The sequence below is a fragment of the Nomascus leucogenys genome, chromosome 9 (assembly GCF_006542625.1).
Source record: "Nomascus leucogenys isolate Asia chromosome 9, Asia_NLE_v1, whole genome shotgun sequence".
Lineage (NCBI taxonomy): Eukaryota > Metazoa > Chordata > Mammalia > Primates > Hylobatidae > Nomascus > Nomascus leucogenys.
The window spans coordinates 6,528,084-6,547,504 of record NC_044389.1 but is presented as its reverse complement, the minus strand read 5'-3'; the positions used below and the strand labels follow the sequence as shown (position 1 = coordinate 6,547,504).

At 35.6% G+C, this 19,421-nt stretch overlaps 1 protein-coding gene across 7 annotated transcripts in view; it reads left to right on the top strand.

Annotated features, from left to right (window-relative positions):
- Positions 1 to 19,421, top strand: part of PDS5B (PDS5 cohesin associated factor B) — a 190,877-nt gene that overhangs the window by 130,734 nt on the left and 40,722 nt on the right. For all 7 annotated transcript variants that reach the window (XM_012502078.2, XM_030818548.1, XM_030818550.1 and 4 more), the window contains exons 20-21: positions 14,009 to 14,132; positions 17,092 to 17,250. In XM_012502078.2, the coding sequence (XP_012357532.1) occupies positions 14,009 to 14,132; positions 17,092 to 17,250 (283 nt within the window). The remainder of the gene's footprint in view (positions 1 to 14,008; positions 14,133 to 17,091; positions 17,251 to 19,421) is intronic.

The window sequence follows — 19,421 nt, the reverse complement described above, 5'->3', positions numbered from 1 at the left end:
GGGGAGACATCACACATTGGTAGGATCCATAATGCCCTACAAGCCACAAAAACCAGCAAGTTTTTATTAGAGATTTTCAAAAGGAGAGGGAGTGTGTGAATAGGTGTGGGTGACAGACATCAAGTACTTAACAGGGTAATAGAATATCACAAGGCAAGTAGAGGCAGGGTGAGATCACAGGACCACAGGACCGAGGTGAAATTAAAATTGCTAATGAAGTTTCGGGTACCATTGTCATTGATAACATCTTATCAGGAGACAGGGTTTTGAGATCAACCAGTCTGAGCAAAATTTATTAGGCGGGAATTTCCTCTTCCTAATAAGCCTGGGAGCGCTATGGGAGACGGAGTCTATTTCATCTCTGCAGCCTCAACCATAAGAGACAGGTGCACCTGGGGGGGGCTGTTTATAAGCCTATACCTCCAGGCGCGTATTCTCTTTCTCAGAGATGTTCCATGCTGAGAAAAAGAATTCAGCAATATTTCTCCCATTTGCTTTTGAAAGAAGAGAAATATGGCTCTGTTCTGCCTGGGTCACCAGCGGGCAGAGTTTAAGGTTATCTCTCTTATTCCCTGAACAGTTGCTGTTATCCTGTTCTTTTTTCAAGGTGCCCACATTTCATATTGCTCAAACACACATGCTATACAATGTGTGTAGTTAATGCAATTATCACATGGTCCTGAGGCAATATACATCCTCCTCAGCTGACAGGATTAAGAGATTAAAGTAAAGACAGACATAGGAAATCACAAGGGTATTGATTGGGGAAGTGATAAGTGTCCATGAAATCTTTACGATTTATGTTTAGAGATTGCAGTAAAGACAGGCGTAAGAAATTACAAGAGTATTAATTTGGGGAACTAATAAATGTCCATGAAATCTTTACAATCCACGTTCTTCTGCCATGGCTTCAACTGGTCCCTCTGTTTGGGGTCCCTGACTTCCCGCAACATAGTTAGGTCAGTGCAGTGGAAAATAATGAAGCTGGCTGACTACTTTTCAAACCACATACAATTTCTGAAGTTAATGATTCAACAGCTGGAGAGTTGTGATGGAAAAAACAGTATAACTAAAGAATTTCCTAGGCAGCCCTAGCTATTTTTAAGTAGGGGCAAATGAAGGATATACTTAAGTATACAGGATTCAGTAAATGTACCACCCCTTTTTTATCATGAGGTTACCCTGTCTACCTAGTTGTATGCTTTTCCGTCTGGAATTCAGTTTTGCTATGCCCTCTAAATCTAGATTTTGTTTTCTTTTTGTTTGTATATCTCTGATTTGTCTTTGCCTGTCATTTTACTCTAATTATTTAACTTTTAGATATGGCTATGTAAATGTATTTGAAAACCTGGATTTTTAAGAATGATGTAAGTTCAAGACAAGGAAAGACAAAAACCTAACAGACTCTAGTTATAAAAAAATTGAAACATTATTCGCTAATAAAAGCACCAGCATTAAGTTGTGTCTTGAGGGAGATATTGCAAATCTATAAGAAACCAGGAATTCTAATTAATTGTTCAGAGTATAGAAAAGAAAGCACTCATTTTCTTTACAGCCAGGATAACTAACATGAATACTAAAACCTAGTAAAAGATATCCTCCCCACCCCCCCCAAAAAACCCTAAGACAAATCTTACTAAGATGTGATTTTTGTATAAGTAAGATGTTAGCAAAAAGAGAATTTAAATAATAAAATGAGAATATATTGTGGCCAAACATGGTTAATTTTAGGAGTATACAGAGAGGGTTGGTATAATATTAGTAAGCCTACTATTTATGTTTATAATTTATTATGTAAGTAGGGAAAGGGTATACAATAGATCATTTTTGATAGATGCTGAAAGGGCTTCTGAATTTTTTTTTTTTTTTTTGAGACAGAGTCTTGCTGTGTCACCCAGGCTGGAGGGCAGTGGCACGATCTCGGCTCACTGCAAGCTCCGCCTCCCAGGTTCACACCATTCTCCTGCCTCAGCCTCCCGAGTAGCTGGGACTACAGGCGCCCGCCACCACGCCTGGCTAATTTTTTGTATTTTTAATAGAGACAGGGTTTCACTATGTTAGCCAGGATGCTCTCAATCTCCTGACCTCGTGATCCGCCCACCTCGGCCTCCCAAAGTACTGGGATTAGAGGTGTGAGCCACCGTGCCTGGCCAAAAAAATCAATCTGTTTCTAATTAAATCTAATAAGATAGGAATCTGTACCTTCATAACATAATTAATATCTCTCAAACCAATGGGCAGCATCATGTAAAACACCAGTAGCATTCCCAGTAAAAGCAGGAACAAGATGAGAAACCACACTATCTCTGCTATTGTTTAACATTGTTTTGGAAGCATTAGCTAGTGTAATTACATAAGAATATAAAATAAGAAATACAAGTGTGGGAAAGGAAGAAGCTTTCATTTTTCTTGGAAAATCCAGGAGAATCAACTGAAAAACTACTCAAAATGGGGTAGCCAAAATGAGTATATAAAAATCCAAAGTTTTCTGTATATAACCAACAATCATTTACATTATTATGGGAGTAAACATCAGAAGACCTAGAAGTAAAGTGTACAAGAAATTTGCAATGCTGTAATAATGGTGGATGGGGGGATATAATACTTAACAAATACATTGGTCAGGAAAAGGTAGGTTACCTGGTAAATAATTAGCAAGCAGTTTTGAAAGGAAAATGGACTGCTTACTTTGATTTTACATATATTCCAGAAGAATCAAAGACAAATTGTTGCATTAAGTGTATAACATGGATTTGCTTTAAGTATATAACATGGATTAATCAAAGTACTAGTAACCAGTATATTTTTATAATATAACTTCCTTGTTTGTAGAGGAAGGGACACTTATACCAAGTCATGAATGAAATATTGATGGGTTGGATTATCATTATTATTACTATTATTATTTTGTTGAGATAGGATCTTGCTCTGTTACCCAGACTGGAGTGCAGTGGCTCAGTCATGGCTCACTGCAGCCTCAACTTCCTGGGCTCAATCAGTCCCCCGACCTCAGCCTCCCAAGTAGTTGTGTCTACAGGCATATGCCACCATGCTTGTCTAAATTTTGTATTTGTTGTAGAGACGGGGTTTTGCCATGCTGCCCACACTGGTCTTGATCTCCTGGGCTCAGGTGATCTGCCTAGCTTGGCCTCCCAAAGTGTTGGGATTACAGGCATGAGCCACCATGCCTGGCCTACACTGTATTATTTTTAAAAAATTCACTTGTTGCAAAAAAATCTATGGGTTACCCCCCACTCCCTGCCCCACTGTGTATGGTACGGTTCTAGGTGTACAGTACGGTTCTGGGTGTCGAGGACATTGTAATAAAGAGGACAGGCTAAGTCTCTGCCCTTTTATTTTAGTGGGGGTGAGGAACCACTATTTAGATAAAAGCCGAAATCATGAAATAAGTTGGAAACACAAATGATACGCTGGAAAACGATCTTCAGTATATATTAGTTAGAAAGGTTAATACCTGCAATGTATAAAGACCCCCCCCCCCTTTTTTTTTTTTTGAGACAGGGTTTCACTCTGTCTCCCAGGCTGGAGTGTAGTGGCTTGATCTCTTGGCTCACTGCAACATCTGCCTCCCAGGTTCTAGCAATTTTTGTGCCTCGGCCACCCAAATAGCTGGGATTACAGGCGTGTGCCACCACCTCTGGCAATTTTTTTTTGTTTGTATTTTTAGTAGAGACCGGATTTCGTCATGTGGGCCGGGCTGGTCTCTATTTCCTGGCCTTAAGTGATCTGCCCGCCTTGGCCTCCCAAAATGTTGGTATTACAGGTGTGAGCCACTGTGTCTGGCTGCAATGTATTAAAGATTCTTAATGAAGGAATAACAAATATAAATCTTATAGTAGAATACTAGCAGAGAGAATGAACAGGAAATTTATAAGCAGGAAGTCCTGTCAGCCTTCCAAATCATGAAAAGATGCTTATGTAATCAAGGAAATACAAATAAAAGCAATTATGTGATGCAACCAGTATTAGTTAGCATTCCAACAATGCTGTCTTGGTGGGAGTATAAAATGATGCTATGCTTCTAGGTTGGTAATGTGGTAATATATGCAAACTTAAAATGTGTATAGTTTTTGACTCTGCACTTTCAGGAACTTATCCCAGAGATAATTAGAAAAGATGTGCATATAATCTATCATATAGCTCAGGGTTCAGTCAGAGAAACAGAAACTATACTAGGTATAAAGTCATGTACTGCATAGTGGTGCATTGGTTAATGATAGACCAGATGTATGTGGTGGTCTCGTAAGATTATGATGGAGCTGCATTACACAGGGGTACAAGTTTTATCTTTTATACCATATTTTTTTCAGTACCTTTTCTATGTTTAGATATACAAATATTTTCCACTGTGTTATAATTGCATATCGTATTCAGTACCGTAATATGTAGTACAAGTTTGTAGTCTAGGAGCAATAGGTCATATGGTGTGTAGTAGGCTATACCATCTAGGGTTATGTAAGTATACTCTATGATGTTCTCACAACAATGAAATCATCCAGTGATGCATTTCTCAGAATGTATCCCTATTAAGTGATGCATGACTGTATTTTAAACAAATTAATACAGATGTTTAAAGGACAAAAGAGAAAAATATTGCATTGGTAATTCAGAGATACAAATTGGTGGAAGCAGCTACTACCTCTAGAGCTGGTGGGATAATTGGGAAGAAGTAACGTTAAGAGGTGGAGGAGCCCTGTCAGTATCACCCAACAGACTGCCAAAGTATAGCGTGACCTGGCTGTTGGTGGGGAGCAGTGAAACTACTGCTCAGAACGCCTTAAGAAGCTCTAGTGTCTTGTAGTGAAAGAAATTAATAGGAAACCAGCTCCTTGCAGATTTACAGCTTCAGGATCTCTGAGCAGATTATGAAAGGATAGGTTTAAAGCTCAGAGACAGTATGTAAACAGCCAGCACAGGGATATTCATGGTATTGTTGTTAAGGTGTTTTTTAAAATTTTTAAATCTAAAATGCTTATCAGTATGAGATTAGTTTTGGTATAGCCATACACTGTACATACACTGAGAGCTATGTGACTGTTAAAAAGAATAGTGCTTAGCAATATTTGACAAATGAGGTTCTATACACATTGTTGGTTGAAAAAAGTGTTTCCAAATACTGTGTATTTTATATCCTTACTTATTAATGTCTGTATAATAATATGTCTAGAGAAATTTTAGGAGTGTTCACCAAAATGTTGACAGTATTGTTTCAGGGTAGTGATATGCTGAGTTTTTTCTTTAGGGTTTTCATGTATTTTTCAATTTGAATGTATTTTTCGTTTTCTATATTGGTATGATTGTTATCAAGGAAAAAACTTGAACTCGAAGGTCGAAAGTCAATTTAATGGGGGAATAAGAAATTCTTTTTAATAGGAAAAGCAGTCAGCATAGGTGGTTCTTTATTTTCATTGACTTAGTACTGCAGAATTCTTAAAATTGTTTTTTCTTTATGTTCATTGTTTCAGTTTGTTTTCTTTTAAAATAAGTGAGTATGTAAAACATTGGATGAACTAAAAGTTTCACATAACTATCTTGAAAAATCTCAGCTAAACTTGCTGCTAGTGTGAACAATAATTTTTCTCTTAGATTACAGGTGTTTGCATTATCAAATCTGATTTATGAGAAGATAGGTCTTATCTATGAAGTTTAGTTACTGAAGTAACCACAGAATAATAATCTTTTATTTCACAAAGAAACCACAAACCATAGACTAAAAGATTAGTGTTTTAGTTATACTAATTTTATTCCACGTTTTATTATTGAAATTTTCAAACATATACAGAAGTAGGGAGAATACAAATCCCCAGGTATTCACCAACCAGCTTTAACAATGAATAAACTTATAGCCAGCTTTATTTTTTCTGTGCCTCCATACGCTCCCTTGTTCCTCTTACATTTGAAGGCAAATCCCAGATATTGTCATTTCATCTGTATATCTTTATCCCAAACACAGTTAACACTAATAAGTTAATGTCCAATTGGTTTTGTCAAAAAATGTGTTCTTGTTGTTGTTTGTGTCAGGGTCTCGCTCTGTTGCCCAGGCTGGAGTGCAGTAGTGAGATCGTAGCTCACTGTGGCCTTGAACTTCTGGGCTCAAGTGACCATCCCACCTCAGCCTCTCAGTAGTTGGAACCACAGACACCACATCCAGCTAATTTTTTTTTTAAACTTTTTGTAGAGATGGAGTCTCGTTATGTTGCCCAGACTGGTCTCAAATTCCTGGGCTCAAGCCACCCTTCCTCCTCAAAAATTGTTTGATTCAGGATGCAAGTAAGATTTATACATTGTGATTGGTTGCTGTGTCTTTTAAGTATCTTGTTTCTTGTGGGCTTTCTCTTTAGCTCTCACTCCGCTTGCAGTAGGAATCAGGTTGTTTCTCTTGAAGAGTTTCCCATAGACTGATTTTTGCTAATTTTATCCCTTAGACATAATTTGATAGGTTCTTCTTTGTTGTTTGTTTTGGTTTTTTGCGACTGGGTCTTGCTCTGTTGCCCAGGCTAGAGTGCAGTGGTGCGATCACAGCTCACTGCAGCCTTGATCTCCTGGTTCAAGCAATCCTCCCACCCAGCCTCCCAAGTAGCTGGTACTACAAGCACATGTCACCATGCCTGGCTAATTTTTATGTTGTTTTGTAGAGACGGAGTTTCACCTTGTTGTCCAGTCTGGTCTCGAACTCTTGGGCTCCAGCAATCTGTCCACCTCAGCCTCCCACAGTTCTGGGATTACAGATGTGAGCCACTGTGCCTGGCCATATTTCTTTATTTTCTCTAAAATGATGGTTGAATCCAGAGACCTGAATGGATTCTGGTTCAACTTTTTTATTTTTACAGGACTATTTTATAAGATTGGTATGCTTTCCTGTCAGGAGGCTCATAATAGCTGGCCATCTCTCTGTTTATGATGTTTGCAGCTGTTGATATTAGTTGTCAGTCTTGATATTCTTATTGTCACTCTTCTTCATTTCCTAGCTGAATACTTTTGTAAAAAGCAAATTCTTACCGATTCTTTGGTTTCCCAGTGTTATATTTTTTTAGGAAAGGCAGAATAAATGCTTGATTTTTTTGAATGTTATTTAGTAGTATTCAAAATAAAAAGGACTAGTGTCCTCCAAAGGTGACCAGTTGAGTGTTGTTTTTAAAACAATCATAATGGGTTTACACATATTTGTGTTTCAGTCAGTTATAGTGATTGCATGCATTGATGCCCAGATTATCCCGTGTATAATCTTGGAAGCCTCTTCAAGTTAGTCCCTGAGTCCTTTGGAACAATCCCAATAATCTCTGTAATTTCTTCGCTATCTTTTATGACAGGATATTCCAGGACCATCTGGTACTTGTTCTGCCCCAGACCTGAAATTGGCCAGTCTCCGAGGGGCTCTGGTTCCCTTTAATGGGAATGGTATTAAGAAATCACAACACGAGTCCTGTGGGTACTAATTGCTAATGTATAAGTCATGACTCTATGATAATTCAGTAGACATACCTTTTTTGAAAGATGAAATTCATGTTTGTTTATACGGATACTTCCAGTTCAAATTCAGGATTACATGGTTTTTACTGAACTTCAATTTTACATTTATATCTCTTTTTTCCCTGATGGCACAGGATAACAACACTATAATATTACATAATAACTCAATTGCTTTATCCCATAATACATCCATAGCAGTCTCATGATAGCAGTAGCACCACCAATATGATTCCTAAAAGTAGTCATTTACTTTTTTAGCTAGTTCTCTTTTTTTGTTTAGCATGTATCATATGAGAGATCTGCAGTCAAATTCCCGTTTTAAAGTTATTTGGAATAATAATTCTTTGGGTGGTTATGCTAGCACATGGATACATATCCTTGTTCATTTGTTTCATTCTTTTTGAGAGGTTGCTCTTTTAAAATTTAATTTTGCTTTTTAATTATATGAAATGTTAAATGGCTTTAAACATATCTAAAGGAAGCAAGATAAATTTCAGGAAGTCCAGCATCTGTTCCTCAATCCTCTAACCTATTCCTTTCTTCCCCATAGATAAACTTAAAAAAAAAAAGCCCCCTTCCGTGCACATATCTGTCTGCATATGTATGCAATTTGATAAATGAATAAGATAAACTATATACACTTTTCTTCACCTTTTTTCTCTTTAATGGCATGCACTGGCAGTTATCTCATTTAAATATAGAGAGATCCCCATTTATTGTGTGGCTGTATCATAATTTATTTAACCAGTTCATTATTTATGGACATTGGGTTGTGTTCAGTATTACAGTCTTGCAGTGAATAGCTTTGTATTTGCGCCTTTTGTGTTTTTTGAGAGTTATCTTTGGGAGCAGTTCTTAGAAATAGAAGAGTAAATGCATGTCCAATTTTGCTAGGTGTTACTGTGTTCCTATCCATAATGGTTATACCACTTTACATTCTCACTAGCAGTATGTAAGAGTGTCTGCTTCCCCACAGCCTTGCCAATAGACAATGTTGTTATGAAATATGTCTCTTCCTAACTCTGGTCATCTTCCTTGTTCTGCAGGCTTTTGTGTCTGAGAATAGTGTAGCCATTTGTACTTTTCTTTGGTCCTAGTGTTTGTAAGGCATATGTTTTTCCTTTTTTTTCCTTTCCATTTTTATTCTTCCTGGGACTTCATATTTAAAGTGAGTTTCTTGGCCGGCCATGGTGGCTCACACTTGTAAATCTCAGTACTTCGAGAATATGAGGCGGGAGGGTCACTTGAGCCCTGGAGTTTCAGGCTGCAGTGAGCTATGATTGTACCACTGCATTCCAGCCTGGGCAATAGAGCAAGACTCTTAAAAAAAAAGTTTATTTACTTTTAAATAAATGTCCTAGTTGTCTTTCTGTTGTAGTTTTTTGTTTCCTTGTTTGCTTTTATATTGGTTGTTTTGAATCCAGTTTGACAAACTGTTTCAATGGGAGTGCTTAGAGCATTTACATGTATTGTAATTATTGATATGGTGGGGTTTAAATCTACCATCTTGGTAGTTTTCCTCTTCTGTTTTCTTCTTTATGTCTGCTTTCTTTGAGATTAATCAAGTATTATGATTTTATCTTTACTATTGGTTTATCTACATGCAATAAAATTATACTAATGTGTAAAAACTTTACTGCACTATACTTCCATGCCCATTTCCTCCAGTCTTTTAAGTTTTGTTGTCTTATGTTTTGTTTTTATATGTTATAAACTCCATAATATGTTTTTGATATTTTTACTCTAGTCTAGTGTATCTCGAATTAATAATGACAAATTTCTTTTACACATGTAATAACCATTTCTGTCACTTTTCATTTGTTGGATGTCTATCCATGTTTTCATCTGGTATCATTTTTCTTCTGGAAGAACTCTTTTTAATATTTCTTGTTGTATAGTTCCCTTTGTAGTGAATTTTATAGTGAATTTTTTGGTCTGAAAAAGTCTTTATTTTTCCCTCATTTTTAAAAGATAATTTTGCTTGGAATAGAATTTTTGGTTGACAGTGATTTTCATTTAGTGTTTAAAAGATGTCACTCCATTATCTTCTGGATTGCAGATTCCGATGAAAAGTGTTCTATCAATCCTTGTTCCTCTGTTTTTTTGCACTGCTTTTAAGATTTTTCTATTTTTCACTAATTTTTAACCAAATGAATAATAGTATGCCTTGAAATGGTTTATCTTTTTTTCTGCTTGAGGTTTATTGAGATTCTTGGATCTCTAAGTTTATTTTAATCAGATTTGGAAAATTGGCCATTATTATTTTGAATACTTTTTTTTTTTTTCTATTCTCTCCATCTGCCTTCTTGTTTTCTGGGGCTCCAATTACAGGTATTTTTGACTACTTCGTACTGTCTTATAGTTCACAGCTGCTGTCTTACTATTTTTTCATGCCCTTTTTTCTCTCTCATTTTATTTTGATAGTTTCTATTGCTGTGTCTTCAAGTTCACTGATACTTTTCTCTTGCAGTGTATAATCTGCTTTTAATCCCATCAGTTTATTTTCCATTTCTATTGTGTTTCTTATATTTAGTAATTCTATTTGTGTTCTTTTTTAATATTTTTATATCTATTTATATTTTTTATATTTTATATTTTTCATTTCTAGCACTGCGTTCCTGATTTATTCTACCTTCTTGAGTCTATGTAGCATAGTGTTTTTTGTAACAGCTATTTTAATGTCTACCCTAATTCCATCACTTATGTCATTTTTGGGTCTATTTCTATTGAGTAATTTTTCTCCAGGTTGTATATTATAAGGGCTTTCTACTATGTCTGGTAGGAATGAGTAATTACCCGCCCTGTTTGTGTTGAGGGAATTTTTTGTCCTACTGCTTTCCACGATCCTTTTCCTGGTCTCACGTAGTTTTTCCACCTAACATGAGTTGAGGATCATTATTCAGCCAAAGACTCAGGGCTAGCCTCTGCAGATTAGCAGAGCTCATGCTGCCTTTCCCTTTGTAACTCCTTCCTTTCTGGTATTGTGCTCTAGAAATCAGAGCTTCCTTGGCCTCCCTGAACTCCCATCTTTATCTCCCTCAACCCAGGCTCTATTTGGGTCATTTGTACTACAGCCTGGAAACTATTTAGTACTTCCATGCAATAAGCTGGGCAGTAAAGCTCTTCTAGTTTGTTTCTCATTTATCAGGGATCACATTTCTCTGCTGCCTGTTCCCTAGTGTCTGAAACCTTTAGCATATTTATCTCTTCTGGGCATTTAAGGCAGGAGAGTAAATAGTCTTAGTTACACCATTGTAATCTGAAGCAGAAGTCCTCTTGTTATAGTTTTTTAAAAAAATATGTGAAGGTAAACAGTTTTTCATACATTTTAGGGTAATTTATATGTCTTCTTTTTTTAAAAAATTAAACTTTGAGTTCTGAGATACATGTGCAGAACGTGGAGGTTTGTTACATAGGTATACATGTGCCATGATGGTTTGCTGCACCCATCAACCTGTCATCTAGGTTTTAAGCCCCACATGCATTAGGTATTTGTCCTAATGCTCTCCCTCCCCTTGCCCCCCACCTCACAACAGGCCCTGGTGTGTGATGTTCCCCTCTCTGTGTCCATGTGTTCTCATTGTTCAACTCCCACTTATGAGTGAGAACATGTGTTGTTTGGTTTTCTGTTCTTGTGTTAGTTTGCTGAGAATGATGGTTTCCAGCTTCATCCATGTCCCTGCAAAGGACATGAACTCATTCTTTTATATGTTTGCATAGTATTCCATGGTGTATATGTGCCACGTTTTCTTTATCCAGGCTATCAATGATGGGCATTTGGGTTGGTTCCAAGTCTTTGCTATTGTGAGTAGTGCTGCAGTAAACATATGTGTGCATGTGCCTTTATAGTAGAATGATTTATAATCCTTTGGGTATATACCCAGTAATGGGATTACTGGGTCAAGTGGTATTTCTAGTTCCAGATCCTTGAGGAATCGCCACACTGTCTTCCACAATGGTTGAATTAATTTATGTTCCCACCAACAGTGTAAAAACGTTCCTGTTTCTCCACATCCTCTTCAGCATCTGTTGTTTCCTGACTTTTTAATGATTGCAATTCTAACTGACGTGAGATGGTATCTCATTGCGGTTTTGATTTGCATTTCTCTAATGACCAGTGATGATGGGCTTTTTTTCATATGTTTGTTGGCCATATAAATGTCTTCTTTTGAGAAGTGTCTGTTCATCTTCACCCAGTTTTTGATGGAGTTGTTTGTTTTTTTCTTGTAAATTCGTTTAAGTTTCTCGTAGATTCTGGTTATTAGCCCTTTGTCCGATGAATAGAGTGCAAAAACTTTCTCCTGTTCTGTAGGTTACTGTTCACTCTGATGATAAGTTTCTTTTGCTGTGCAGAAGCTCCTTAGTTTAATTAGATCCCATTTGTCAATTGTGGCTTTTGTTGCCATGGCTTTTGGTGTTTTAGTCATGAAGTCTTTGCCCATGCCTGTGTCCTGAATGGTTTTACCTAGGTTTTCTTCTAGGGTTTTTATGGTTTTAGGTTTTCCATTTAAGTCTTTAATCTATCTTGAGTTAATTTTTGTATAAGGTGTAAGGAAGGGGTCAAGTTTCAGTTTTCTGCATATGGCTAGCCAGTTTTCCCAGCAACCTTTATTAAATAGGGAATCCTTTCCCCATTGCTTGTTTTTGTCAGGTTTGTCAAAGATCAGATGGTTGTAGATGTGTAATGTTATTTCTGTGGCCTCTGTTCTGTTCCATTGGTCTATATATGTGTTTTGACACCAGTACCATGCTTTTTTGGTTACCGTAGCCTTGTAGTGTAGTTTGAAGTCAGGTAGCATGATGTTTCCAGCTTTGTTCTTTTTGCTTAGGATTGTCTTGGCTATATGGGCTCTTTTTTGGTTCCATATGAAATTTAAAGTAGTTTTTTCTAGTTTTGTGAAGAAAGTCGGTGGTGGCTTAATGGGAATAGCATTGAATCTATAAATTACTTTGGGCAATATGGCCATTTTCACGACATTGGTTCTTCCTATCCATGAGCATGGAATGTTTTTCCATTTGTTTGTGTCCTCTCTTATTTCATTGAGCAGTGGTTTGTAGTTCTCCTTGAAGAGGTCCTTCCCATCCCTTGTAAGTTGTATTCCTAGGTATTTTATTTTCTTTGTAGCAATTGTGAATGGGAGCTCACTCATGATTTGGCTCTCTGTTTGTCTTTTATTGGTGTATAGGAATGCTTGTGATTTTTGCACATTGATTTTGTATCCTGAGACTTTGTTGAAATTGTTTCTCAGCTTAAGGAGTCTTTTGGCTGAGACGACAGGGTTTTCTAAATATACAATCATGTTATCTGCAAACAGTGACTATTTGACTTCCTCTCTTCCTACTTGAATACCCTTTATTTCTTTCTCTTGCCTGATTGCCCTGGCCAGAACTTCCAACACTATGTTGAATAGGAGTGGTGAGAGAGGGCATCCTTGTCTTGTGCCGGTTTTTAAAGGTAATGCTTCCAACTTTTGCCCATTCAGTATAGTGTTAAAGAACGTTTTACCTTTTTCTGACTTGCCTGTTTTTCTGTGTTTTTGTTGGTCTCTTCATTCTCCATTTTTAGGCCTTTACATGTTAGGAATATATTTCTTTTAATTATACTTCACCTTTGGTATCTTTTGTGAGACTGTACTCTTAGTGTGATAAGCACTGGGTTGGTATCAGGCAATGAGGAAGATATGGAAGTTTCTTTTGCCTTGAGATGTTTGTATAATAGTTTAAGAGCTTCTTTATTCGGTATTCATTTTAAATGTTTGAGTTATGAAATAATACGATGCATGAATGTTCTTCCAGGTGGCTATATGACTTACTCAGTACCTCCCTCAGAACTCTGCTTGCATGTTTATCAGGGAGATCTTCTGTTTAAAATTGTAGTTCTCTTATACCTCCCTCCCTGTTGCCTATTTCTATCCTCCGTCTTTAAAAATTTTTTTCTCTGTAGCAGTTCTCACAGTTTAACATAACATTTATTTTGTTAATTTATCTTGTCCCTAAAATGCTAGTAGCATTAAGTTAAATATTGGAGCCTTTTAATAGTCCCTGGCATGTAATATTGCTTAATAAACATTGTTTAATCAGATTTTCCTTTTTGTGGTTTGCCCTGGCACAAAATGAAAGGTGAACTGGAAGAGGCAGAGACTTGAGAAAGAAGAGACAGTGTCAGTTTCATACATGTGTAAGGTGGCAGAAGCTTAGCTGGAATGATAGCAGTAAGAATAAAAAGAGAAAGGCCTGTTGGGAGCGACATTAACAGGAGAGTGTGAGTCACCAGCCTTGTTAGTGTTTGCTATTGGTGAATAAAAAGTAAAAAACACCACATTTGTGTTTGGATTACATTTTTAATATAAATATTTATAAAGCAAAATCATAGGCCTTTGAAAGTGAGTTTGAGTAAATCTTGGTGACTTTTTCTGTCCTTGTAAATCATTACTTAAAAATACAAATATTAAAGTATCTAGCAGAAGTCTTGTTGATTTTTCTGGTTTATTGTTTTTCTTTGATTTTTTTTTAATAGAGCCTTGCTTCCTGTTTTACATCACAAATCTAAAAAAGGACCCCCCCGTCAAGCCAAATATGCCATTCATTGTATCCATGCGATATTTTCTAGTAAAGAGACCCAGTTTGCACAGATATTTGAGGTAATGAGAAAAAAATTTTCTTGTTTATTTCATATGTCATAGTTACAAAACAAATATTGATGATTTTATGGAATGTTCACATTTGGTGATGCATCATTTCGTAATATATTTTCAGAATTTGAATCAGTAAAATCAACATTGATAAGTGTTAAAATATGGAAATATCTGAGTATTCAAATGTTTAATGATAACAGATTCAGAAATCAAGCATTGTATATTTCTGTACATTGGTTTATATATTTGTATTTGGAGACTTATTTTTTGTTAACAGGTAATTACATATAAAATCATAGTTACAGATAGTAGGTAACAGATGATTATTCTTTCATTTATAGGATCAAAAAATTTGAATTCTGTTTGAGAAACTATTGAAGTGTAAGGTTTTGTAAATCAGTACTAATTGTTAATATAAATTAAGTTTATGGTTTTATGACTGACCTAATTTTGTGTCAGATATAAAGTGTCTTTTCAATATATATTTTATGTTATTTTATCCACATTCTAAATAACTTTTACCCAGGCATTGCAATTTTATTGCTGCCTATTGTAATTAGACCCTAACACTAACACTGTTACTGCAAATAAAAGCTAAGCAGAAAATTCATAAAATCCTACTTTGTAATTTTAGTTCAAGAGCCTTGAGTAAAGTCAAAACACTTTAGAAATTATTCTGATGCTCCTTGACATAAGTACTTGGACTTAATATCTTTGTTTTAGAAACTTGGTACTTTTGTCATATTTTCATGTATTATGTTAAAGACCTGAAGGAGAAAGAAAAGTAGTTTATCCTCCAAACACCATCTTTACTGTAGATAGCAGATAATTTAGTTTTTGTGTATTTGGGGATGGAGGTATTTTCTGTAGTCTGTGTTTGTATATGAGAATGGCTTCAATAAACTGATGTTAATTTATAGTAAAGTTTTTTTTTTTTGGTTGCTCTCCTTTTCCTCTCAATGGTGATGAGAGAAACACTGATATAAGTTGAATTTCAGAGTAGTTTTGTTTTCATTTTGATATTGTATCTGCTGTTTTATCTTTACAAGAACCTCTGCAGTCCTCCTACTATGTAGCATTCGGTTGGCTGGCTTCCTGAGAAAAGATTTCTTAGAAATATCTGGCATTTTTGAGGTTCCACTAATCTAGGGCCTGGCCATTAATTTTGCTTTTTAGAAATGATTTTGTTATGGAAAATTATCAAACTTATAATCTAATTGAAAAAAAGACACTATGATATTTTTGTTTATAATATGAACAATAGGCTGGCAAGATGTGCAATGGAAGTACTGAGGGAAGTCTTCAAGAATAGCAAGAAGTAAACTCATTTAAATATATTTTTGACTAAATAAGGCCTCATATTGCCCTAATTTGTTGGGAAAGAACAGTTTTGTATTGGCGTTTCAAGCCTACAATTATTGGTTTTCAGTGTGGGAGAATAGAGCAACAGTTCTTCATTAAAATGTGGCATTAAAATGTCTAATAGAAAATATATTTACTTGCTTCAAAATCAGAAGGATGCAAAAAAGAATATACAGTGAAAAGTTCCCCCACCCATGTATCCCCAGCCACTTAGTTTCCTTTTCCAGAGGCAGAGCCATTGTTACTAGTTTCTAAACGTACTTTTCCAGAGATAATTTTATTCATATACAAGTAAGGGCATATAAATATGCACATGCACACATGCATGCACATACACACACATATTTTGTTTCCCTTTCCTCTCCTTGTGCCAGTGGCATATTTTAGTCACCCTTCTGGTTTCAAAAATTAAAACACACACACACACCCACACAAACATGTATTTTGTTTTCTTTTTTTTTTTTCTGAGTCTTGCTCTGTCATCCAGGCTGGAGTGCAGTGGCGTGATCTCTGCTCACTGCAACATCCACCTTTCTTGTTCAAGCGATTTTCCTGCCTCAGCCTCCTGAGTAGCTGGGACTACAGGCATATGCCCCAAGCCTGGCTAATTTTTGTATTTTTAGTGGAAACGGGGTTCCACCGTGTTGGCCTGGCTGGTCTCGAACTCCTGACCTCAGGTGATCTGCCTGCCTTGGTCTCCCAAAGTGCTGGGATTACAGATGTGAGCCATCGTGCCCGGCCTTAACAATATATTTCTGATATCATTTTATATGAGTATTTGAAGAGCTTCTTCATTCTTTTGTCATGGTAAAATGCATATTAATGGTTGGTTTCCTATCAGAATAACAAAAGTCATTTTATTTGTTATGGTATTTAATATTTGATGCTATAATGAAGATCCCCAAATTCAAGTGACTAGACGTAGTAAAAGCTTATTTCCTGCTTCTGAAAAGTCTAGTGGGTGTTTGAATGACCCTCTAATCAGTGGCTTAGGGACACATACTCATTCTGATTAGTGACTTCTCTTTAAATCCCACTGGATCCTTGGCATCAAGCCAGCCAGTGAGTAGAGCCTGTGGAGAAGACATACTGCTCATACCTACCTCAGTGCATATGTGGCATACTTTATTTTACTCTCACTCTCTTGACCAGAACTCATTCATATATCCTCACTTAACTGCACAGGAAGCTGCAAGTAGAGTCATCCTTATGCCCAGGAAATTGAAGTGGATATTGGTGAGCCCTAGCACCATTATTATATATATCTACACATTTATGTGTATGGTCATAAACTATATGCTATGAAGTCTGTGTCGAAGTGTTTCTTTACCCTACCTCTAAACTGAATTGGGCAAAACTGAAAATGTTTGAACCTGATGCCTTCTGGACATAGATAACCTACAGAAGTCTAAATGTAATCTTGAGTTACTACTTGTACTATGTATATTTATTGAAATTTTTGTAGTTTTTATAATGTGAATTACAAAATAAATTACAAAATAAATTTTGTAATTTATAATTTCGTAATTTGAAAATGAAATATGTAAACAGTTTATTTGCATATGTGTAGAGTTGAAATATATTTTCCTCCCCTCATTTTCAGCCTCTGCATAAGAGCCTAGATCCAAGCAACCTGGAACATCTCATAACACCATTGGTTACTATTGGTCATATTGCTCTCCTTGCACCTGATCAATTTGCTGCTCCTTTGAAATCTTTGGTAGCTACTTTCATTGTGAAAGATCTTCTCATGAATGATCGGGTAATTTATATTTTTTAGATTCATGTTGTTTGTAATGTTAACTTTTGAAATTTTATCCAACAAGGAAAGAAGTGAAATGATATCAATAATACTTCCGTTTGACTGCCTTGATTTTAGGTGTTCCTGTTTAAAAAAAATAAGCCTTGTCTCCATTATAAGCAAAACCACGTTGAAACATCTTTTTAGTTGAGAATAGGCATATGACCTCAAATACATTCCTTGATAAATATAAAATATAACCTGATGCTATCTATTTAAGATTTACAGGGGTTTAATTTTTGACAGGACATCTATTTTTAAAAATATGCAGATTGGTAAACCAGCTCATAGTATGGTTGTCATGATTATAGTTTTACCTTTTTCTATATAAACTTGTTCTTTTCCCTACATTGGGAGAGAACAAAAAAACATTGGGAGAGGAAATAATGATTTTGTTAGTCTCCAGTTATTTTGTATCTGCTGTGACAGCACTATACTAGGTTCTCTGGAGAATTAAAAGAAACATGAGATAAAGTTTTTCCTCCAAAAAGTAAACATAATGTAAGTAGTGGGTTAATCTGCCACCTGATTTTTTATTTTCAGTTTGTCTTGTCAGTTGTGTTTATTTTTCTCTTTTCTTATTTTTGATTAAATATTTTTATTTCATTTTACCAGTCTGTTTTACATTTTGCTATTATTTTAGTAGCTTTCCTAGAAATTACAACATGGACTTTTGACTTATTAAAGGCCAGTGTCAATTGGTCTGCTTTGAACTTTCAGTATAGCACAAGGAACCTCTTAATCCCTTTTATTCCTTGGTGCTTTTTTGTGCTCTTGTTCACCCGGTTCTATTACTGTTGTTATTTTATGCAGTTAATATTTATTTAGATTTGCCAACGTATTTTCTCCTTTTGTTTTTCATTCCTTTCTATGTAATGATTTTATTTCTATCTAAAGAACTACTTTAGTACTTTTTTTTTAGTTTGGATTTCCACTAATGAATTTTCTCAGTTTTTGTTTGTCTGGAAGGATCTTTATTTTACCTTAATTTTTTAAAGGATGCTTTCTTTGGGTTAAGAATTCTAGACTGGCATATTTTCCCCCATCAATGATTTGAATATATTATTCTGTTTTCCATTTTCTTTTTTCTTGAAGTTTGTTGACAGTCTTGTTCCTCTGAAGGTCTTTTGTCTTTTTGCTGTGAATGTTTTTGTCTTTTCTATTTTCCATTGGTTTCCAGTTTTACTATGATGTGTCTGGGTATGCTTTCCTTTATAGTTATCAAACTTGGGGCTTATAGCTCTTTTTGTATATATAGCTGAAAGTCTTTTACAAATTTTAAATAAATTTTAGGCATTATCTTTACATATACGATTTCTTTTCATATTCTCTTTCCTTTCTTATTGCAGTTCTATTAATACACTTTAAACGTACATTTTTTATTTTGCTGTGACCTAGCTGTGTGACACACTTTTTCTGTACTTTTCTGCCAGCCTCCTCATGCTTCAGTTTTTGTTTTTTTTTCTGACCTGTCTTTGAGTTCACTCTCTTCACTTTTGTCTAATCGTATGTAAAGCTCATGCATTGAATTCTTAATTTCACATATATACACATACTTCAATTCTGTAATTCTATAGTTTTTAAACATAGCTCTTTGTTTTGCTGCAGAATTTGCTTGTCATTAAATCCTTGAAAAATCTTAATTATGTGAAGTTTGTATCTGTTAGGCTTATCATCTTGATCTCTTGTAACTTTTGTCTATTTTTTTCTCTAAATTTTTGGTCAAATCTTATCTTGTACATATATTGCTTTTGATTGAGTGATAGACTTTTTGTGTGAAGAGTTGTTGAGATAATGTGAGGCTTCAGATGAGTTTATATTCTTCCAGAGTTTTACTTTTGTTTCTGTCAGGCAGTTAAGCTATCGTCAGATCACTTCCATTCAATGAAAATGAAAGTTTGGCTTCAGTTTTTGACAAGCTAATTTTTTTTTTTCTGGTCACCTTATGTCTAGAGTATATTTGTCTGGGATCCACTCAGAAGTCCAGGTTGTTTAACAAGGCCTTTACTTTTTAATGGGCTTAGGATTCTTAATCTTGTCCTTCTAGCTCTGTGACAGGAAAGCTTTGCTCAACTTCTCATCCCCCTTTCATTCACTTTCAGAATAATTAATCGTCTATGTGAAAAAACTAA